At 44.4% G+C, this 24,792-nt stretch overlaps 1 protein-coding gene across 4 annotated transcripts in view; it reads left to right on the top strand.

The window, feature by feature from the left end:
* The window catches only part of LOC138520683 (large proline-rich protein BAG6-like), a 1,763,116-nt gene that overhangs the window by 810,621 nt on the left and 927,703 nt on the right, over positions 1-24,792 (top strand). For 3 of the 4 annotated variants that reach the window (XM_069632954.1, XM_069632956.1, XM_069632955.1), the window contains 2 exons: positions 18,622-18,706; positions 19,369-19,736. The exons of the other annotated variant lie outside the window; for it this stretch is intronic. In XM_069632954.1, the coding sequence (XP_069489055.1) occupies positions 18,622-18,706; positions 19,369-19,736 (453 nt within the window). The remainder of the gene's footprint in view (positions 1-18,621; positions 18,707-19,368; positions 19,737-24,792) is intronic. 4 annotated transcript variants of the gene reach the window in all.

Genomic DNA, 24,792 nt, shown 5'->3' with positions numbered 1-24,792 from the left:
GAGGAACTTCAGTGAGGAGATCAGATAGAAAAGGCTTAGGGCCAAAGTCAATTGGTGAAAAGTCTTTTGCTCAAGATCACACAGTTCAGGGTAGTTCGCAGTAAAGTTTGTGGCATGGTTTCCGGACGAGGTTGGTTGATACAAAAGTTAAGAATTAGTAACAAGGCGCGGCTCTGTTGCCAGTCAAGTATTCCTGCATTAGCTTCTCCTCCAAACACACGTTTTCATGACTCCATCAATCTTCAGGGAGGCTGTGTTTCTTTACTTTTTCAGGTGTGTCTTCCTTTTCTTTTCAGGTGTAGCAGGTTAATTGACTATAGTGTCTCTAAGGATTCTGGTACTTGTATTTTCCGCACACAATTTTTCTTGCAGGTGGCTGGAAATAACTCCATCCATAGCACAAATCTTCCCCTTGATGGAGGGAGGGGGAAAGCCATGGTTGTGGCGCTCCATTTTAAGGCATGATGGCCCTGCTGCTGTTGCCTTTTGAGCCTGGGACTCCTGGAACATGTTTAAGAATTAGTAACAAGTCGCGTGCTCTGTTGCCAGTCAAGCTTTCCTGCATTAGCTTCTCCTCCAAACGCACGCTTTCATGACTCCATCAATCTTCAGGGAGGCTGTGTTTCCTTACTTTTTCGGGCGTGTCTTCATTTCCTTTTCAGGTGTAGCAAGTTAATTGAATATAGTGTCTCTAAGGATTCTGGTACTTGTATTTTTCGCACTTAATTTTTCTTGCAGGTGGCTGGAAACAACTCCCTCCACAGCACATATCTTCCCCTTGATGGGGGTAGTGGGAAAGCCATGGTTGTGGCTCTCCATTGTAAGGCACGATGGCCCTGCTGCTGCTGCCTTTTGAGCCTGGGACTCCTGGAACAATGTTTAAGAATTAGGAACAAGGCGAGCGCTCTGTTGCCAGTCAAGTTTTCCTGCATTAGCTTCTCCAAACGCACGTTTTCATGACTCCATCAATCTTCAGGAAGGCTGTGTTTAATTAACTTTAATTAACTGTAGTCAATTAACTTGCTACACCTGAAAAGGAAATGAAGACACACCTGAAAAAGTAAAGAAACACATCCTCCCTGAAGATTGACGGAGTCATGAAAAAGTGCGTTTGGAGGAGAAGCTAATGCATCATAAATAGCAAAGCAGAGCAAAGACTCCCTCAATGCCCACCTCTTGCTTTCTCCCAAGCGACACCAAAAGAAGTGGAAGACATTATTTAGAGCCTGAAACCATCACGCTGTCAAGGTGACACTTGTCCGGCATCCATCATTAAGGAAGGAGCCAAAGATCTATCCCTGTTCATTGCCACAGTGATAAACTCTTCATTCGAGACTAATCATGTACCTAACAATCTTAAGGAGGCCTGGGTCATGCCTCTCCTAAAAACACCTAACCTAGACCCTAATATTCCAACGCTATAGGCCTATTACTACCGTTCCCTTCCTCTTGAGAATCTTGGATAGAGTTGCATATTTGCAAATCCAGAAGCACCTGGAGGAAAACAACTTATTAGGCCTTACACAATTTGGTTTTAGGCCAAGACATGGAACTCAGACAGCACTTCTAGAATTGAAAATGCAGATGGATGAGGTGAAGGACAAAGGCAACCAAGCGATCCTGCTTTTGTTAGACTTGTCTGCAGCATTTGATTTAGTTGACCATCAAATCCTAACTGGACATCTGACCACAGCAGCAGCCTTTTCCACCAACACCTCTAATTGGATCAAATCCTTCTTATCCAATCAAACCACTAGAGTTTTCTTACCCTCAGCTTCAGCAAACCCGATCCCGATACTCTGCAGGGTGCCTGAAGGATCCTGTGTGTCACCAACTCTATACAATATATTCACGGAGCTCCCCTTCGATTGCCTGGATAACATGGGTGTCATCTACAACAACTACGCAGATGACACCCAGGTCCTCATCTCGCTCACTGGCCGTTATGATGAGGATTCCAAGTTAATCAATGCAATTTACCTAGAAATCCAGTCATGGATGGCCACCAACAGTCTCTGTCTCAATGATGAAAAGACAGAACTCCTGATTGTCGGCACCCAGGCACTCCTAAATAAACTATACCAGAGGTACTCAGCCTTTAATATTGACGGGAACTTGATCAAAGTCGCCAAGGAAATAGAAACCTTGGGAGTCTTATCTTGACTCAAATCTGTCCCTAAAGAAACAAATCAGCTCTGTGACCTCCTCTACAGCTTATACCAACAAGGTAATCTACAGCTGTAAACCCTTTCTTTCCACTAGCAGTTGCATAACTTTAGCCAGAGCCCTAGCGTTGTCAAAGATTGACTATTGCAACACACTCTTCCTAGGAACCACTGAACAGAATCTAAATAGGCTACAGGTGCTACAAAATAATTCCTTGAGAGCAGCACTTAACCTTCCCAGATCCAGCCATATCTCAAGTATCAGACGGGAAGCCAACTGGCTGTCAGTTTGCGATAGAATTACTCTTTGCACCTTGGCAATTACACACAAATGCCTATCTAACACAGCTCCCAAATATCTGTCTGATAAATTCAGCATATACCAACCATCTCGGACCACCTGATCTGCCCACACCCATTTCCTCTCAGTACCAAGGTTCAACCTAAAAACTGTGGGAGGAGCCAGTTTACCAGTCCAAGCAGCCAAATGCTGGAACTCCCTGCCTCTCCCCTATAGACTAGAACCAGCTTTCCTTGCCTTCAGAACTGGTGAAAAAACCTGGCTTAACGACAAGCCTATCTGATGATACTACCGTCCTCTGATGTTATGTTTTTGCTCCTCTAGTTTGTCCCTCCTAGGATCTCCCAAATTTGCATTTTTTCACTTGTAATGTTTGTCCCCTGACCTAACTGTAACCGTTGGTCTCCCTAACTGTCGCTCTCACTTGTAATGTTCGTCGTCAGACCTATCTGTAACAATTGGTCTTCTCAACGCTGTCATCGCTTATTTATGCCTGAAACATTTAAGTTTTCCAGCGCCCAGTTACCTGAGGGTTCAGAGCGTGATACAAATAATAAACAAATACAAATACCTATAGGGAATGAGATGTGGAAAGAAGAAGAGGACACATGGTCCAAAATGATGCTTGAGAGACAATACATAATGCTTAACAGAGCTATTAATGGCGATACCCCAGCCAATGACACATGGCGTAGAGATTCCACAAGAGCGATAATTGATTATATTTATACTAATCAAGACTTTTTAGACGTAATACATTCCTTAATTATCAAACCAACAGAACTAAGCAATTATGTCTAACATGGACATGGAAGATATTCAATGTCCAGAAATTAAATGATCATTATAGGGGTATTATAACAGCAAACAACAACATAAATCGCCTTAAGTGGTCTGAAGTGACTCTAATGGAATTTAACAACCTCCTAACAGTTCAAGAAGGAACGTGTTATACAACATCAATGCAAACATTTAGGCAAATCAAAACAAATATTCAAAAGCAGTCTCATAAGCACATAAATGTTTTTGATCGTACATTAAAAGACAGGAAAGCGACCTTAAGACGCTCATTTCGAGACTTAAAAAATCTTCCACTTATGGCAAAACTAATTGAAACCAAACGTGTAAAATTGATATATAATAACTGGATACGTGGGAGGAAAGCTTTGCAATGCCAACAAGCCAGTGAAGAAATGTTGTCACGCATGGCATCAAAATTAGCAGCTAGCATATGGGTGTTATTGATTGAATGAAGTGACCTTTAAATCTCAAGACTCGGTTCAAATTAACCCGATTTCACAGACTGCATGGAACAACTGTTACCGAGATGTCTATGATTCTACACTACCTAAATGTCAACTAAATCTAGGAGAGCAAAATTGGAATTATAGAATAACTTTTCATCACAATGTCTTTCACCGGGTGGTAATCCTGGTGATACTGCAGAACCTTGGCCCGGGACTTCATAGTAGAGCCCGTAATTAGACCTAACCAGGGCCTCCTCTCTGTTGAGGTAAAGAAATCTTTTTAGCAATATGTCCCCAGACTGTTCAGGACAGACAATTAAGGAAACTGATCACTCAAAAGAGCAGGAACACACACCACACCGCTATAGACACCAGCTGTAAAGAAATGACAATGTTTTAATATCAGGTAATAGTTGGGATTTAAACACAGATAAATCACAGTTTATAATACCTGCACTAAATACAGCCAAATCTTCCTCTAGGTAACCTACCCCTGAAGACAGAAATAACAATGAACTAAGTGGTAAGCTCAACTAAATATAACAGGGTCAAAAATTGAGGAGTAGAGGCTTGAAGTTAGCTTATAGTTTTACCGTGTTGAATGGGACCTAGATTATGAGAAGAGTAAGGGAAAAGTCCACAACGCCTGGTGTGAAACAACAAATAGGAGGGATTAGTAGGGTTACAAATCCCGACGGCACGCAGATCACTCTAGAGTCGGGGTGGTATACGTTCCTGCAGAGCGTTCTCGTGCACGAGGAAGGTAAGTCTTCAAGAAGGTTTGAGGAAACAACCAGACTGATAGGCAACAACAATTAAGAGTACACAAGAAGGATAATGATGGGTTACCCAGGTAAGGAGCAAAGGATACTTGTGATGTGTTAGTAACCGCTGCAGAGAGGGAAATGTCCAAAGCCAATCCGTATAACAATCCACGTTCGGTACGCAGGCAGGAGAGACCCAAGACAAAGACAGATCCGAAGAGCTTGGTCCGTAGGAAGGCTGAAGGTTTGTACACAGGCAGGAGCGATCAGTGACAAAGGTGGATTCGAAGAGAAAGGTCCGTTAGCAGGCTGAAGGTTTGGTACACAGGCAAAGTTCGCTACAAGGTAAGATTTACTGAAAGTAAGTGAAGACGGGACTTCGGATGAAACAAACCACCAGAGTAACTTCAATAGGAAGTGCACTTCTGCGTTACGTAGAACGTAAAATGCAATTTAATGCGAGGCTCCATGATTCCCATTGGATGTATAGAACGGAACCAAGGATGCGGGGAAACGAAATCCATCCGATTTACAAGCCATTATTATAACCTCCAGCGTCTATGAAATGGGGCAACAAAGCGCTGTATTCGTTGAAATTGAAACATGCCATGTCTGTCAGAACGCCTCCGGACAATATAACGGGTAAGTGTAGATGTTCCAGGAGGCACCGGTGAACCCCGTATCATAGCACACAATGATATTTTACACTATATATCAAAACTAAGTACGTTCAGAGCCCCTGGAACCGATGGTTTGGACAATAGCATGTTAAAAAAAAATCCAACTGTATGGGCCTCCATCTTGAAACAAATCTTTCATGAAATCATGCTTAGGGGCAAAGTTCCACAATCATGGAAAAAAATCAATAATAATTCAGAAAGGAGATAGAATTGGCCCAGGGTCTTATAGACCAATAGCTCTCCTTGATTGCCCGGGGAACATTTTTGCATGTATGGTACTTAAGGAATTCAATCAATGGTTGGTCATTGAAAGACTACAGGATCCTTATCAAACTGGCTTTATTCCAGGTCTCGGAACTAGCATCAACGTGTTTACTTTAAATTCTCTAATTTCTCATAACCAGCAGAAGAAACAGCCTCTATGTGTAGCTTTCGTAGATTTTAGAACCGCTTTCAATTCAGTACCTAGGGAATTACTATTTCAAAAACTAATAGATCGCTGGTGCCCCTGGAACTTCTTAAAGTGGTTAATTGAATTTCACGCTTATACATCGAAACAAATAAGATTGAATCAAGATGGTATGTTGTCCACTCCCATAGCTACATCAAGAGGGCTGAAGCAAGGATGTATACTTGCTTCAGCCCTGTTCAACTTTTTCATATCAGATGTAGGTATTGGCTTGGATAACACCACCTATGACTCGCTAAAACTGGGAAATCATACAATAAAATGGCTCTTGTATGCGGATGATCTCGTTTTAATTGAAAAACACCTAGAGGTCTCTGCAATATATTAAAAGTCTTGGAAAAATATGCAGATAACAATTTGATCATGATAAATACTAAAAAAAACTAATAATTCAATTTGGAAATCAAAAACAACATGCTGCAACAAATAACTGGAAACTAGATAACACAAGGTTGCAAATAGTTTCGAATTACATGTAGTTAGGTGTGAATATAAATAATCATCCTTCTTATTTGCCTTACGACATAAGTTTAAAAATGAATCTTTCTACAACATTGTCACAAGCACGTATTATTAATAATAGATATTGTAAATTTTCGATTTCTCCAATTGTAATCTATTAAAAGCAGAAAGTTAGGCCCATACTTCTATATGGATCTGAAATCAAACGCTGGAAGACCAAGCTTTATTGGGATAAAATTGAAGGCAAATATTGGAGAACCTTGCTTAATTTACCATCCTCTGTACCAATATCCATAATCAGATATGAAGTGGGTTTAATCTCAATGCATGCGCATTATAAGTGGAAATTGTGGACCTTATATCGGGAATGTTTGAACATAACAAATCACAATGGTTTATTCGCAATACTATGAGATTATGTCAGGACATCTCAAAACTCCTTTGTTAGTTCTTGGAAATCCAAAGTAGAGGAGTACTTGCATGACGTGGATATTTCCAATGAATTACTTCTTACTAATCCCACAAAGGCTAAAACTAAACTGTGGGAATCCGATTGGATTAGTACCAGAGACCAATGTTTGATATACCAAGACTTTAAGAGAAATGCCTCCGCTACGAAACAATACAGAGTCATTGCACCCTCTCTGGAAAAATCTCCAAATCATCAGCATTGTGCTGGTCTCCTACGCTTTAGATTGAATTTATGGCGAACTAGGGAAATTTTAGCAAAATGGTACCCACTTATGCAATTATCTGTACTATGTCGATATTGTCAAAAATCGACTGAAACCTTACAACATATTATGGTTCAATGCCCCAATCTGTCATCAATTGGATCCAAATATTTCCGAAAGTATTTAGATGCATATGATGCTGTAGATAAGCAAATGTTGTGGTGTTATCTTTTTCATATACAGTCAAGGATCCTAGGTTATGCAATTATGAATTACTTGAAAATGTTAAAATTGGAAAACAGTGATGAGACAATTGAAGGATGGAATATTAACTGATTGTAATCTTGAAATCCAAATGTTGAATATGAAAGTTTTAACTGCATTTTTCAAAATTTCTCATTCATTGTTGAATATTTTTATATGTTTTGTTATGTAAATGTATGAGTTTGGAAATTGCAAGATTGATATATTGTCAAATGAACTTGCTTAAATTGTTAAAATTAATGTTATGTAAATGTATGTTGAAAGGTTGAAATTTTCAGCCAAATAAATAGAATTACAAAAAGATATATATATATATATATATATATATATATATATATATATATATATATATATATATATATATATATATATATTTATTTATTTTTAAATTACTGAGGATTCCCAATCTGACGACGGGGAATATTCAAGCATTTGAATCTATGAAAGATACCAATGCTGGAGAAATACAGTTACAGCTAAGTAACTAAGACTTCCTATGTTTTGTCTTTGATTGTATTTTTGTCCCTTATATCTGCTCATCAGAATGACAGAAATGCCATGTTAACAATAAAGGTCAATCCTTAACCTGGAACGATCTTCTGAAACCCATAGACTATAAATCTCAACAACTAACCCCACAACTGATGCATTTCAGCTCTATTAACTTGAAAAAATAATCTGCAGAAGGAATGAAAACCTCCTTCTTTACTGTAGTAACACCAGTCACTTTATAAGAGACTGTAACGCCTGGAAACAGTGAAAGGTCTGAGCCTGACCCCGAATAGGGGTAGATGGTCGTGCCCAGATACAAAAAGACACTGCTTTTTGCCAGTGCTGCAGATGGATCTTATCAGTTTTACGTGCCTATTACACTGATCACCCAAGACTTCATAGACCAAAAACATACAGAAGAGATTGGGATTTCTTGTGTACCCAGGAATATCTCTTAACGGCCATGCATATATTGAGCAGATCTTTTTCAACCTTATCACTGCGCCCCAGTACAAGATAATATTGCGTCTGCTTTGTCTCACCAGACATAACCTGAACATGGCTCAAATGACATGAACCATTAGTCTACAAGCTGGAGGTGAATCTACCACTTTTACTCTAAAAATCAGCAAATTTACTGTGTGGTAATTCCACCGGCAGTAAATAATTATATATAATTTGGCTGTGTGGGGAAAAGTGGCAGTAATTAACGGAATTACTGCCACTTGTTTCTGCACCACCAAACTTGTAATGAGGCCCATAGTACTCTTATTGGCATTAAGCGGTAAAAAGCAAAGGTGCAGTTATAAACATTGCTCAATGACATTCATGAATGACATGGCATAACTACCGCCTGAAACATTTAAATTGTATACCCCTAAGCCTATAGAAACTGATCCACATTAAAAAGTAGACAGACCACACAGCTGAAGTTATAAGACATGCATTATTGTCTTATCCTCAGACTTATTATGTGCATAACACAAAAAGAGAATGAACCATAAACACATTTCTTAAATACTTTGCTTGTGTTTTTTTAAGGTAGTTTCACTCCTTTTTGAGGCATCTGATGAGACAAATGGCTTCATGAGCATCGCATTACGGCAAAACATGTACCATGTTTTGCCGTAATGCGATGCTCATGAAGCCATTTGTACATTAAAAAAGTGCCATCTGGCAGATGCAACAGAAACATCCACTTCGAAGGGATTGTGTCCTCTGACGTATTCCTTATCTTGATAGATGCACTTCCAGCTTGCTGGCCTCGGAAATTATTATTCTTTTTCAGTAGAGGGCGTTGTGCATCGACGTCCCTCTAGTTGGTGTCCCTCGACAGCCTCCGTATCGGCGCCGACGTCATCATGCGTATAAATAGACTCGCGCAGCGTCCGTTGCTCAGTTCCGTTTTTCTGCGCGCCTCATGGGCCTCGGAATCGTGTTGCTCAGTTCGTTAATCAAGTAGATTCTACTTATTCCTCAAGTATATCTTACTCTTTTCGATGGCTTCCTCATCTGAACCGTCGACCCCACGGTCCGGCTTCAAAAAGTGTCGAGATTGCGGAAAGAAAATGTCGTTGACGGATCCTCACAGGATCTGTTTGTGGTGCCTGGGATCGGAGTACCATTGTTCAGAAGGCGAGGACTGCCTGTCCATGACGGCAAAAGCCTTGAAGGAGCGTAAGGGGAAGCTCGAAAGAGGTAAGACTGTTAAAACTTCTACTCCTTCGAAAGATTCCTCGGCAGAGTCGAGACATTCGTCTCCTCGCCATCACAGGAAACATTCTCGTTCGAGGTCTCGAAGCAGTTCCCATCACTCTTCGAGATCCAAACATTCGAAAAAGAGGCGTCGAAGATCTCCCTCTTCTTCGTCTTCTTCTGTTTCCCCGGAAAGGGTCACCTTCCCCACAAAACACAGCTCCCCAGCTAAGTGGGAGGAATTCCGTAAAAAGATGCTTAGCGTCTCCGAAAAAGCGGCCTCGACCCGCTCAGAAACAGCTGTTAATTGTGATACCCTGGGTGAAAGACCCGAAAAATTGAAACACCCCGAGTCGTTGCACCCTGTGAAAAAAACAGCTCGAGAGCATCACAAACCCTCGAGCAAAGGCAGTAAGACTGCGTCATGGACGCCTTCGTCGAAGGCCCCTTCGACTCATAAATCTGCGTCATCGACACCGTTATCGAAGAGCCCATCGACGCATAGATCGGTCGAATCAACGCCGTCCTCGCTGCCGATGTCGAGGCCGATAAAGGAGAAACCTACGGCTGTCACTACCTCGCAGTCAGCAGTCATACCGAGGGCTTCCATCATGACCTTGAGAATCTCGTCGATAACCTTGACGACTACGAGTAGGATTCCGATCCTCTCGAGTTCTTCGAGGTCGCTTCATACCTTTTCGACGCCTTTTTCGGTTTCTTCGAAGCCTTTGACTTCCGCATCGACAACGTCGACGTTTTCTCAGCCGGTTACTACAAGCTTGTCCCCTTCTGCTTTAGAAATGGGTTTTAAGCCTTTTCCAAGGTCAGATTATTTCAGATCCTCAGAAGGTGAGGATTCTGATCAGGAAAGACCTTTTGGGTTGCAGAGAACTACAACACCTGTTCCAGAGGAATTTATCTCTGAAGAAAATAGGTTGAAGGACCTTCAAGAGTCCTTGCATGATGCAGGTGGGTTAGATACTTCCCCAGAAGTAGAACTTGCCAAAACAAACCCAGGGGAACATGCTGAGACCCCTTATAGAACTTTAATGGCCAGAATAATAGAATTCATGGGTTGGTCTACACCTTCACCTGCTTTTCAACAAGATGATTTTACAGACATCTTAATTAAATGCCCACAGGAAGATCCTGTGGTTCCATTCCATACTGTATTACAGAGGAAAATATCAACCAACTGTCACAGAGTTCCCCCCTTCTCACCTGAGCCCGATGTTTGCTGGATTTCTTGGTCGATGCCTTCTTGCGGATGGATCGGGTCTTGAATAAGGCTGCACGAGTCTCTTCCAACTCCAGCGTGCGTTCAAAGTTCCGGGATGCAACGATGCAGGAATCCGGGAAATGAAGAAAGTGCACTACTCAGCACACGAGTCCAGGAAGTAAGAAAGAAAGGAGAGGGACTAGTTAGTAGGGACAGAATCAGGGAAGCAATACCGCGAGCTACAGAGCACACGTCTGGTCGCTACTTCGCAATAGCATTGAGAAGCGCGGAGTCGCGGGGGCGTGGTCTATTAATAGAACACGCTTCATCCAAAGTGTAGAGCGAGGAAGGTGGTTCACGCTGGACTGCCATGTTGGGAGTACCAGGGAGTGCAAGCCCCGTTGAGACAAGGACCAGGAAGTCCAAAAGGGGCAAATTCTGTAGGTCATGACAGCATGCCTCCTCCGAAGACTCGTTCCTCCAGGTTTGCCCGGGTGTATGAGGTGAACATTTCTGAGCAATCGAGGGGCCTTGAGATTAGAAAGTGGTTCCCAAGTTATTTCACTAGGAGGATATCCCTTCCATTCAACCAGGTATTGAAGCTGACCCCGTTTATACCTGGAGTCGCATATTCGGGACACTTCATATTCCAGTTGGTTGTCGACCAGCAAAGGAGGGGGTATGCAGGATTTCCGGGAGGATTGGATGTAGGGTTTTAATAAGGATGTGTGAAAAACTGGGTGAATTTTCTTCCAGGAGTCTGGTAGTTTGATCCGGTATGAGACTGGATTTATCATTTCCTTGATGGGAAATGGACCATAGTACCGAGGGGCCAATTTGTTTGGCCGTAGATGTCGGGGTAGTAATTTCGAGTACAACCAGACTTGATCACCAATTGCATAAGAAGGCCCTGGTCTTCTTTTGGAATCTGCATACCTCTTAGTCTGTGTTCTGGCCTTCTCTAAGTATTCCTTGGTCTCCTGGTGTATGTTGATGAGGGTTTCGATCCAGGAGTCGACAGTAGGTACCGGTGTGGGATGAGGGAGAACAGAGGGTAGAACCGATGGATGGAAACCTTGGCTACAATAAAAGGGACTGGTCTTAAGTGCTGAATGATCGGAATGGGGGTAGGCAAATTCAGCCACGGGGATCAGGAGCGACCAGTCATCCTGAACCTTGGTGGCAAAACATCGAAGATACTGTTCCAGGATCTGATTAGCACGTTCTGTGGCCCCGTTGGTTTGGGGATGATAACCTGATGAGAGGGCGCCTTGGATTCCCAAAATGCGACAGAGATGTTTCCAGAATTGTGAAACGTATTGAGGTCCTCGATCAGATATGATCTTGGAAGGAAGTCCATGCAGACGGAATATGTGTTCCAGAAAGATTCCAGCAAGTTCGGATGAGGATGGTAGCTTACACAGGGGTGTAAAATGAGCCATATGAGTGAACAAGTCAATGGTAACCATGACGGTCGTGTATCCTCGGGAAGGTGGTAATTCCACAATGAAGTCTGTAGCAATGAGTTCCCATGGCCTTGTTGGCAGTGTAGGTTGCAGTAGAAGACCTGCTGGTCTCTTGTTATCATATTTATTTTGACTACAGATAGCACAAGCTTGGATGTACTGCTGTACGTCGGTCTTCATTCCAGGCCACCAAAACTGTCTTTGTATGAGGCGGAGGGTGTTGGTTATGCCACAATGTCCGGAGTGAAGGGTATCATGACAGAGGTTTATTATTCTTTGTTGTAATTTCTGTGTGGGAATGACCAGTGCATTGTCCTTGAATAAATATTCTTCCTTGACTCTGAGATTCCATTGATTCTTCCTTGAAATATCCTTCCACAGATCAGAGGATTGGGGTTGCACTCGAATTTCTTCCAGGAGATTGACTGCTTGAGCTACAAAGATCGTGTGGGGAAACATCTTAGGATAGGCCCTATCTTCAGTAGTTACATAGCCAGGATGTCGAGATAAGGCGTCAGCAATTAAGTTTTGTGATCCGGGAACATGACTGATGTGGAACTGGTACTGAGCAAAGAAGTAGGCCCAACGCGCCCGAAGACTGTTCCTACACTCTAATGACTGTAGAATTTGAAGATTCCGATGGGCCGTGCGGACCTGAACTGGATGTCTAGCACCCAGAAGTAGATGTCGCCATTTAGTGAAGGCTTGGCGGATGGCTAACAGTTCCTTTTCCAGGACGGAGTAGTGTGTCTCACTGGGAGTCAGGGTTCGTGAAAGGTAAGCAATGGGGTGTTCCAGTTTATCCTCAAATTCCTGCTTCAACACGGCTCCTATGGCGTAGTTAGAGGCATCCGTTTCCACTAGGAATGGTCGATTTATGTCGGGATGGGCTAAGATGGGGGCTTGCGTAAACTCTACCTTTGAACGTTGGAATGCCTTATCTTGCGGTGTAGACCAGATAAAGGGGGTGACTTTTTTCAAGAGAGCAACGATCGGCTGAACAATCTCAGAAAAGGTGGATATGAACTTCCGGTAGAAATTGGCAAGCCCCAGGAAGGATTGAACTTGTTTCATGGATGTGGGAGCGGGCCATGCCAGTATGGCCTTTACCTTTGAAGGGTCCATACCAATTCCTTCTTGACTAAGGCTGAATCCTAGGTAGTGAACAGAAGTAACGTGAAACAAGCATTTTCCGGGTTTGGCTAAATGTTTGTGTTCACAGAGTCGTTGTAATACTGCCTTTACATGTTCTTCATGCTTTAGAAGGTCCTTGGAAAAGATCAATATGTCGTCCAGATAGACAATGACGAGGAGGAATAACATGTCAGAGAACACCCTATCCATGAAACGTTGAAAAACTGCGGGGGCATTAGCTAGTCCAAAGGGCATGACTAGATATTCATAGTGACCAAAGGGTGTTCTAAAGGCTGTTTTCCATTCGTCTCCTTCCCGGACACGGATCAAATGGTAGGCACCCCGGAGATCCAACTTGGCGAATATTACGGCGCCTCTCAAAGCTTCCAGGATATCCGAGATCAAGGGCAATGGGTACCGGTCTTTGAGGGTGCATTGATTTAAGCCACGATAGTCGAGGCAAGGTCTGAGTTCCTTGGTGTCCTTCTTGGGAGCAAAGAACAACGAAGCACCAGCTGGAGATTTTGAAGGTCTTATGGTGCCATTTTCAAGGTTGGTATCCAGGTATTCTCAGAGGGCCTTTTTCTCTGGTTCGGAAAGGATGAACATTCTGCCGAAGGGAATCACTGCTGAGGGATCTGTATCTATGGCACAGTCTTCAGGTCTGTGAGGGGGTAAGGCCTGGACTATGGCAGTTGAAAATACATCAGCATATCCCTGATAGGCCTCAGGGTCTTATATGATATTGGAAACCATGAGTGGTGTTTGCTGGTCTCTTGGTGGTTGTTTAGGGGGTGTCAAGGAGGGATCCAGGAATAGACAGTGAGACATACAAAACTCTGAGCCTAGGAATAGTGATCCTGCTGTCTAATTGGTATACGGATTGTGCTTCTGTAACCAGGGCATACCGAATACCATGGGGTAATGAGCTGACTTAATGATGTCAAATCTAATCCGTTCTTGGTGATGGTTTATAGAAAGCTGGATCTCTTTAGTCTGCAGGTTTATGGGCCCTGAAGTGAGGGATCTTCCGTCGATTGCTTCCACCGACTGCATGGTGCTTCGTGTCTCGTATGGAATGTGATGACTAACAACCCAATCTTGATCAATGAATATTCCCATAGCTCTGCAGTCTACCAAGACCAAAATGGAATAGGTCTTATTCTTGGAGGGTGATAGGAAGGCCTGCAGTATCACCAAATTGTTTTGTCCAGGAGAGTTCAAGGACAGAATTGATGTGGAGCAAACATCTCTCTCCCGAAGCTCTGCTCCATCTAGGATCGGGAGCTGGCGTTTCCCGAACGCTGAGGAGGGGTTAGAGGACATTCCCTAACCAATTGTTTATCTGAGGCACAATACATGCACAACCCCGTATGAATCCTTCTCATCTTTTCTTGCGGGGATATAGTTCCACAGAAGGCTCCTATCTGCATGGGTTCTGGTTCAGTGACAGAGCCTGGGTTTGTGTCCCTCTTGGTGGTGCTCTCAAAGGACACTTTCGGAGGATTTCCTCTGGATTTCTTCTTCTCTGCCTTCCTTTCCTAGATACGAAAGTCTATTTGCATGGCAAGGTCCATTAGTGCCTGGAATGAGTTTGGGCAAGCCACTCTGGCCAACTCATCCTTAATCTCCTCATTCAGCCCTCTCCTGAAAAGGGTAAAACTCGCCTCAGGGTACCAATCAGCTTCCTTGGTCAATTGCTTGAATCGGGTTACAAATGTGAGCATATCCTGGGATCCCTGCTGAAAGTCTAACAGGCGTTCCTGGGCACTATAGACCTGCTCTGGGCGGTCAAACATGGTTTTAAGGTCCTGTATGAACCCATCATAGTCATCTAGGAGAGCATTGCTGGAATTAACGAGGGGCGTAGCCCAGGTTAATGCATTTCCTGAAAGGTGAGAAATTATGAAACCCACCTTAGCCCTGGGAGTCGAAAAGTAGTAGGGCTTAAAAGTAAAGTGGACCAAACATGAATCCAGGAATCCACAAAGGGTTTTTGCCGACCCATCGTATTTGTCAACAATGCCGCCCAGCAACACACTTTCTTTTGTGGTAGAATCACGGGATAGAACTAATTGTTTGAGAGCGGTGTTTTCCGCCTTTAGATTCTGTACCTCGGTTGTTAGTTCTTGCATGCCACGCATCAGGTCCTGAACGGCCGCTTCCATGTCCATATCGAGTTCGGTCGGGTGGCGTTCCCCCCTTCTCACCTGAGCCCGATCTTTGCTGGATTTCTTGGTCGATGCCTTCTTGCGGACGGATCGGGTCTTGAATAAGGCTGCACGAGTCTCTTCCGACTCCAGCGTGCGTTCAAACTTCCGGGATGCAACGATGCAGAAATCCGGGAAATGAAGAAAGTGCACTAGTCAGCACACGTGTCCAGGAAGTAAGAAAGAAAGGAGAGGGACTAGGAATGGAGTTAGTAGGGACAGAATCAGGGAAGCAATACCGCGAGCTACGGAGCACACGTCTGGTCGCTACTTCGCAATAGCCGTGAGACGTGCGGAGCCGCGGGGGGCGTGGTCTATTAATAGAACACGCTACGTCCAACGTGTAGAGCGAGGAAGGTGTTTCACGCTGGACGGCCATGTTGGGAGTACCAGGGAGTGCAAGCCCCGTTGAGACAAGGACCAGGAAGTCCAAAAGGGGCGCTTTCTGTAGGTCATGACACCAACTGGGAAACTCCTGCGGTTATCCCGGCAGTTAACAAAAAACTATCTGCCAAATATAGGGTATCTGCTTCTGACCCTGAATATTTGTCCAAACATCCAACTCCAGAGAGTCTGGTTGTTCAAGCAGCAACTTCATCTAACAGTAGATCTGCATACCCTACTGTTCCACAAGACAGGGATGATAAGAGATTTGATGCTATGTCAAAAAGGTCTTTTCTGCGTGTAGCATGGCACTTAAATCCATTAATGCTACTTGTACGCTTGCAAGATTCAGCCATACACTTTGGGAGTGTGCTTCATCAGCGGCTGACTGCCTCCCGGAAGGAGAAGAAAGGGAAGCTTTTCTGAACATCATTAAAGATGGTAAAGATGCAATGTGCGAATCCCTTCAAACTGGCATTGATTCTGCTGACAGTATCAGCAGGGCCATGGCGGCAAGTACTACAATCCGCAGATTTGCGTGGTTGCGAAAGTCTGGTTTTGCTCCAGATGTACAGGCCAGACTTTTCAATATGACCTTTGACGGCTCTTCTTTATTTGGTAAGAAGGCTGATGACAGCCTAGAGAAGTTACAAACATCCAAGGCAGCAGCAAAATCCCTTGGAGCTGCAATCCGTCAAACTCCCTATCGCCCCTCAGGAACCTCTTAGAGAGGTAGGTCCTTTTGTTTTTTATTCCGCATTCGGAAAAGGCAGAGGACAGTCGGCTCAAAGAGGCCAAAAGAAATTCACCCGAGGTGGACGGGTTAAAAGTACAAAAGCCACAGCAGCAGCAGGTGCCTCTTTACCCTCGGCATCTGCATCAGCTGCCTCTAAACCACTCTGAGGACTCTCCTCACAAGACACCAGTAGGGGGCAGGTTAACTCAACATCTGAAGGAATGGCAGGCTATTACGTTAGATGCTTGGGCATTGGAGACAGTTGCCCAAGGTTACTGCCTGCCTTTTCTACGCACCCCTCAGAGTCGTCCACCGGGGAACAACTCTTTGAAGTTTCCAGATCTGCTCCTTTTGCAGGAGATTCTAGACCTGCTGGAGAAAGGTACCATAGAACCGGTACCTGTAGCGGAGAGGAACAAGGGTTGGTATTCCCCCTACTTCTTGATACCGAAGAAGGACGGAGGACTGAGACCCATCTTGGACTTACGAGAATTGAACAAATTCCTCAGGAAGGACAAGTTCAAGATGGTAACTCTCTCTCAGATCCTTCAGGCCCTCCAGCTTCAGGACTGGCTGGTATCTCTAGACCTTCAGGATGCTTATTTCCATGTGCCAATCCATCTCAAACACAGAAAATACCTGAGGTTCGCAATTGGCAACTCTCACTATCAATTTTCGAGTTCTGCCATTTGGGCTGACCTCCCCCCCCGAGGGTCTTCACCAAGCTAATGTCGGTAGTGGCTGCAAGTCTAAGGAGGGACGGGATCCACGTCTACCACTACCTAGACGATTGATTGATCAGAGCAGTATCTTTGGAACAAGCTCAGATCCAACTAGATTATGTCTGCCACTTCCTTCACAAACTGGGCTACCATCACAGAGACTCCAATTCATCGGAGCAGTCCTGGACACTTCCCTGGGGAAAGCCTCGCCACCAGAGGTGAGGGCTCAAGATATTCTGCAGATGGTCACCAAGTTTCAAAATGCCCAACGTCTCCCAGCCTTCGACTTTTTGAGGTTGCTAGGCCTTATGGCATCCTGCATCTTCCTTGTGCCAGAGGCTCGCCTGAGAATGAGATCTCTCCAGTGGGCACTAAGAACTCAGTGGTCACAATTCTCAGGAAAAATGACAGATCTCCTTCAGGTTACGGACAAAGTGGCTCGAGACCTTCAGTGGTGGGCCTGTCGGGAGAACATTTTGAAAGGAGAACTGTTTTGGCAACCATGGCCGGAGATAACTCATTCTATCCTCCTCCCCATCCAGGGAAAGAGGAAGAGAGGCTACATAGGCTGGATCTAAGGCAAGCCTTGAGTTTTTATATCAGCAGACTTGCTAGGATTAGGCAAGCAGACCAACCGTTCATAGGTTACACAGGGCACAGATTAGGATTGCCAATCACAAAACAGACCATTTCCAGATGGATTATTTTAGCCATTCTAGAATGTTACAAACTGGCAGGGAAAGAGCCCCCTCAAAATCTTAGGGCTCATTCAACCAGGGGTATCGCCGCCTCTTCGGCCCTCCAAAGAGGGGTACCGATTCGAGACATATGTGTGGCTGCCACATGGTCATCCGCACATACCTTTACAAAATTCTACACTCTGGATTCCTCCTCTAGCCAAGAGACTAGATTTGGCAAAGCTGTGTTACACTCTGTTCTCCCTTAAAGGGGAATATGACAATTATACTCCCACCTCCGTTTACACACCACTGCTATGGGAGTCTATCAAGGTCCTTCAAGGTCAGTAACCAATTCATGCACAGCTAATTTCAAGCTACAAAACGGAACTGAGCAACGGACGCTGTGCAAGTCTATTTATACGCATGATGATGTCGGCGCCGATACGGAGGCTGTCGAGGGACTCCAACTCGAGGGACGTCGACCCGCAGCGTCCTCTACTGAAAAAAATAATAATAATTTTCCGAGGCCAGCAAGCTGGAAGTGAATCTATCAAGATAAGGAATACGTCGGAGGAACATCCCATCGAAAGAACGTTACCAGGTAAGAAGTAACTTGTTCATCTCGTCAGATGCGCCATTTAATGCCCACTTATTTGCATATCTTTTGTGCACAAATGTATGTTATCTTGCTCAAGGAGCATTTTTTGGTGTTTTCTTTGCGCATGCATTTGTCGCAGTGAGATGCATAACGGACCAAGCGCATCTCTGTGCCATTGTGCATCTCATTGATGTTTTTGAGAATCTGCCCTAGTGAGTAAATGTTGCACATTTCATCCATTGCATATTCCTCTATGCAGGGTGATATTCCTGGTGGCAGAATCCCCATTGCTCAACTCGTCAGTGGATTGCTCAGGCAGTTTCTCATGCACCCAGCTCTTCGAGGTAAGATAGTCACATATGGTATTGGTTGAGGATTGCTGATTGCTCTTTGTGTATCGGGTTCAAATACTAATAACTATCTGGAAGTTTATTCTTCTGCCATATATTGATTGATATTACTGTGGCTGCCTTGCCCCCTTTTCCATGTCTCCTTTAGGCATTCAATCCTTCTTGTCCTAAACTCATCTGGGCTTATGCTCCTCTATGTTAGTCTTGTACTGTATCACAGCACCTACCTTGAGTTGTCTTTTTGCAGGTCTTTGTCCTCCTCTTTTTCATGCTCTCTCTCGATCCCTCATTGTCTGCTGAGAATATTACTTGCTTTCTTACCACCATTGCCGTCTTGTTGCAACTAACTAATTTCTTTGAGTCTGTTAATTTGATAACTGCATTGGGCATTCTATGCTTACTTTGCTTATCCTCTCTGACTTACACACTCTCTATATGACCTAAACTCCTTCCTGACTGCTTTGTGCATTCTCTTGGAATACCTCCTGTCTATTCCTCCTTCCCTTCCCCATTTGTGGGCAGACTGCTTACCTTACATAGGACATCACCCCATCTCGTTTTCAGATATGCTTTTCATTTTGTCCACTTTCTTTGTCCTGGTTGCTTATTGATGCTGAAAGGGCTAACAGATAAATACATGTTTTCTTAAATTCCAGGCCAGGGAAGTGAATCCATTCCTGTGATGACCAGAGCTCCATCTTCCACCTCCACATGTTCTATTCTAACCACTGCCTCCTCTTGCTCGGGCACATCCTGTTCTTCTTCTGACATCTCATCCCAGTCCTCATCAGCTACTAACTCCACGATCACTAGTGAGGTCCTCAGTGAAAGTTCCAGCGCCACAGCACCAGGCTCTGACTCCAGCACCCAGTCACTCCCATCAATGGGGCTTCAGCTCTCACAGTACATCCTTGAGGCAGCTGGTTCCGCAATGGTTGGAGTCACCAGTGGCAGATCAACCATGTTCACAGGAGCAGCGCCCAGCGTTTTAGAATTTCTCCAAGGCATGGTGGAGTTCTTTCTGGTAGGAACTGAAGATTTCTGTGACTCCATCGTGTAAGCAGGATAGGACGGTGTACTTGGTTTTTTATATGATTGAATCAAAATGCAGAGAGTGTTCTCACAGCAGAGAGTGTTCTTGCATACATCACCTATGTGACACCTTCATTGCTTAATGTTCAGCTTGGTTATCTCCGGACTGCCTTGTACGCAGAAAGGTGTAATGTTGAGTGCTTTGAAATTAAAAGATTACTTACGTGTGTTTCTAGTTCTTCATCCTGGGTATATTCATAAACACTGTATACACTTGTGTGGAATCTCGGAACCTATGAAACAGAGAGCAAACTCTTTTTCAAGAACAATTATGAAAACCTAACTGGTGTATTTTAAACTAAACTGTTTTCCGGTGGGAAAAGAATAATCAACCTTCAAAAAGCACACTGGTGCTTTTTATAAACATTACTTATGGGTGGGTGAAGCGGTGAGGATGAGATCACGCTAAGTGTTTTGCTGTCAGACCAGATCTGTAGCTAATGTTACAGCTTGCAAACTTTTGTGATGGGCACCCAGAGGAGGATGAGTTCTGTGGAATAGGTTGGCCTGTTGTAAAGGTAGCAAACCCTGAGCTACAGGCACGTACTCTGGGCCAGATCTCAAAATGTTGGCTACAACTTTCTTTGAGCCCTTCTGCTGAAGTCTGATGGGGGCTGTGAAAGTGTCCCTGTCACCAGACTGGCGCTTGGGTGGAGAGGTGGAAACTCACTGTCCCTGGGATTCAACCCTGTTCACTGTGTAGGCAGAGAGTCACAGCTTATCTGGATTTCCAGCACAGACAATCACTGTGGAAATGGGCCAAAAGCCCTTGCTTTCAGATGGGGATGTATCAGCCAAATGCCTGTGTAAAGAAACATGTATCGAGCTTACTCTGTAAAGTAGGATGGGAAGCTCAAGTACAAAGTTCAAATGAGAGTGTTCTCCAAAAGGAGGAGGCCAAAAAAGAGAACAAGCAGCCACACCTTTGGGAAAAGTGAAACTTAGAAACAAAAGCAGCCTAAGGTAAAAAGTGCACAGGCTCATAGTAAAGGGGAAAGTTGGAGCAGTGCCATACAAAGAGTTTCAAACAGTGCACTACATTTTAAACTGCACCCGCTGTTTATTTGGCAGGCAGTGAATTTTGATAAAGTAACAGGAAAGGTGTGACGAGCAGGGAAGTCCAAAGACAAGGCAGTCTGCAGAGTTGTGAAAAATGTGCAGTTGTTATAAATGAGTGGAAGGGAGGCCAGGGTAAAGAGAGTTAGAATAATCAAGGTGGGACTCTGAGGGAACAAGAGGCTATATATGGCCAAGGTAAGTGAGAGATGGTAATATTTGAAGCAACAAAAAAAAAAAATCTGTCAGGAGGCTGTGAGGAACTTGGTTCAACAGATCTTTTTATTCAGTGCCAGGTTAATTAGGATTTAGGTTGGAAAAATGTCTAAGGGAACTAGGGTAAACACTAAAACTAAAGAGGTATTTCTGTATAAAACAGTGTCAGGATGGGCTAAAGAAATAAGTAGTTCTCGGGTTGGGATTCTCTCAGTATAGCAACTTAAAGTATTTCCTAATCTTTATAAGCCCTTGCACCTCCTGGGACTCTCTGTGCTACAACAGAATTGTTGAAACGTTGTGGGCAACAGAACGTTTTCAAACCAAGTCTCAAGTGTCCTCAACCTCCAGACTTCCCTATGCTTCAACAAAAAATGCTCCACGGTTTGTCCAACACAAGAGTTCAATAATCCTAGACCGCAAATGTTCAGCCCTAAGCTTATCAAAACAAAACAAACAACTGTTCCTGCAAAGGCTTCTTTAGGAGTTACAGTCTGAAGGTTTATTCAACTTGTCTGCTTCCACCCCTGTTTTAAGACCTTCGCCAATTATTTGGTGTCCACCTTCATCTCATGGGATGCCTCTCCTAGACCTTGTGTTGCTTGGTTTTCACATCAGGTTTCTTCTAGACCTTAGGTTTTCACGGATTCACTGAAGGTCCTCTTTGTACGTTGGCTTGCACGATTCTTGACAGGGCTCTCCTGGACCCTGCGTTTCAGAATTCGCAATAGGTTTCTTCCATGGCTTAGCAGTACCACACCTCTCCTTCAAGCCTCTTCAGGCCTGCTGATCTTTTCTTAAGGCAGCAGTCCTTCCAGTACTCTTTGCTTTTGCACGCTCCCCTTGCATCAAGGGATCGTCTGCAGGTATGTCTGCTTCCCCAGTCCAAGACACTGAATGTACCTTTTCAGACCCTTTTATACCTGTGAACTGTGGGTTATTTTGTAAGACTGACTCTAATTGATTCTTCTCCAGTTGCATTTGTACCCCTCCCCAGGATAGGTAAGCCCTTGCAGGAGTATTGATTCCCCTTATTATAGACTTCTTGGCTAAAGTCATTGATTGGTTCAAATGGTAATGGTTTCTATTCTATTAAGGTTTACTCAGAACTGTGAGCTTTCATAAGCGTCTATGGCATGCATCACTATCTTGGAATTCCCTTCCATGAGGGTGACGGCTCCCCAGCATTCCGCCATCTGTTTTGCCAGGTGTAGCGCCTTTTGCAGAATTGTCACTGAAATACTTGGACTGCAAGTTCCCAACTGCTTGTTTCTGTATTGCAGTCTGTGTGTCGGTCTGCTCCCTCGTGGTGCATTTTGGGGAATGTTGTTTCCGGGTGTGATTCTCCACAGGGCTGTTCTTGAGGTCATGTTACCACATCCCTTTGGGGATAGCGAGCCGGCTGAATACCGCCTCATCCAGTCCTATGGTTGAGATATCGTGGAGTGACCAGGCTATCCTAGTTCCATGTGACTCGATCTCCCCAAATAAAGGGTGGTGAGTGCCTCTGACTCACTACAAGACTAAGGACTGACTGAGTTGAGAGAGGAAAAAGAGTGAGCCATTTAGTTTGAATCCATGATTTTTTATTGTGGAAATATAAGTAGGGCATGTACTAGGAGAGGAACGCCAAAACTGAGGATACCAAAGATTAGCAGAACCATCAAACACAAATGACCTCTGTCTTATCAAAATTGAGCCTAATTGAACTATGATTTGTCTACAATGACATAGTGGCCATACAAGATTGAAACTGGAGTCAGGTGTCACCAAGATCCTCCTCCAAACATTTGAGGGCCTGGTTCCCATCAGCATAGTTGTGAAAGGAAAAGTTCAAAGAATGGCAACCCACTGGCCTTGGAAACAAGACAATGCAGAGCAGCATGGTTTCGATACCTGGTCCCTCGCTTACAAACTGGATTTGGCATGAAGCTCGATATAAAAATATGACATGCGAGAAGCAAGAGGTTGAAAATAAAGATTAAACAAGAAGGGAAGGGAGGTGCCTCTAGGCACTCCACATATAAGAGGATAAAAAGAGGAATCAAAAAGGGACAGTTAGACTGACCGAGAGCGTGATTAAAGAAAAGAATAGATCCAGGAAAGTACAGAACTGAGAAAGTCCTGGAAACAGAGTCTGCCCAGGAGGATGCTCTATTGAATGCAGCAGATAAATCAAGTATCATGTGACCAATGACTCCAGTGTTAGACATCATCCTGATATCATCAGGGGCGCCTGCTTCTCCTCGATCTCCAGTAAGTGCGGCTTCATCCTAGTTTGGTTGTGTGAAACCTCCATCAAGGAAGATTCAACCTCTTTAATGTGTTTTTCAACTGTCTCTACATTCTTGCCAAGATCCCTCACTATTCGCTTGAATTCCGCTGTGCTACATTCAAATATATTGGGCCTCATTACAAGATGGCTGGTAAAAAAAGAAATTACTGGCATGCAGGTGCAACCGTGTCCATGTGTCACTGCTGCCAGAATCAATGGTTGATTCCGAGTCAGTGGGCACGCGCATACAGGCATGCCAGTAACGGCCGCACTGGCATGCCGGTAAGGCCCTCCAAACCCCCGCTAGCAGCATCATCCATGCCGCAGACACGGGCACTGGCATCCTAGATGCGTAAAGAACGGTAGCGTTGATACCGATATCGTAAATACCGGCACCGGAAATGCCGATACCAGAAGCAACATCATCGCGCCGGAACAGGAAAAGCTCCGGTGGCCATCTTTAAAAACATAATCCATTGCAATCCTCTGCCTAGAGCACCTGGATTTTGAAACCGTGGACAGTGTTAGTAAGAACATGGCCAAGGATACCCGAAAAGGCACAGTGCAGCAGCGAAAGCCACGTTTTTCAGATATGGAACTCAACATTCTGGCCGACACTCTGGTCGAGCATGCATATGTCGTCTTCTGTGCAGACCTGCGCTGTGTGGCACAAATAAGAAAAAAGAACATCTAGGAGGAGGTTGCGCAGAAGGTCTCTGCAGTGGGGACAAAGACTGCAGGAAACTTTGGGACGATCTGCGGCTGCATGTCCACAACATCCTGCCGGCAAACCGCAGCCAGGCCCAGGCAACAGGTGGTGGAGCATCAATGCCTATAAAGCTGGCACGGTGGGAGGAAACCTGCAGCTCTGTAATAGATATGGAGACCATCAAGGGTGTTGGCCATTCCGAGATGGCAGTCCCATCATCGGCGGATGACGGTGAGTGACACTTAGCGTAACACAAAAGTCACCACACACACCCAATACCCCAAGTACAATGGTGGAGTCCAAATGGCATGTAGATGTGAGCAAATATATGGGCCATCACCTCCCACCTAAAGTCAGCCCCTACAAAAGCGCAACATCTCTGCCATGAAAACACACAATTAACCCTACTGACAAAAACTACATGAGTCCCCATTTGCAAACACAAGCACCATCTGCACACACACACACACACACACATATACATCACAGCAAAGATACATGCCTGACCACTGTGCCATCCCATTGCATGGTGCACACATCACCACTGCCGATTGCACACTTGACACACCCATCATGACCATGCACGAAGTGTAAACACCAATGCAACAACGCACATTGTGGAAGCACATCAGACCCACATCTAGACACCACATGACACACAGCCCCTGTGGCATGGCCAGAACATGCAATCCACGATACACCTGTCGGCAACCCAACAGACACCATGCCCAT

Source organism: Ambystoma mexicanum, chromosome 13 (assembly GCF_040938575.1).
Source record: "Ambystoma mexicanum isolate Mex_15411 chromosome 13, UKY_AmexF1_1, whole genome shotgun sequence".
Lineage (NCBI taxonomy): Eukaryota > Metazoa > Chordata > Amphibia > Caudata > Ambystomatidae > Ambystoma > Ambystoma mexicanum.
This window is presented reverse-complemented; position numbering and strand designations above follow the sequence as displayed.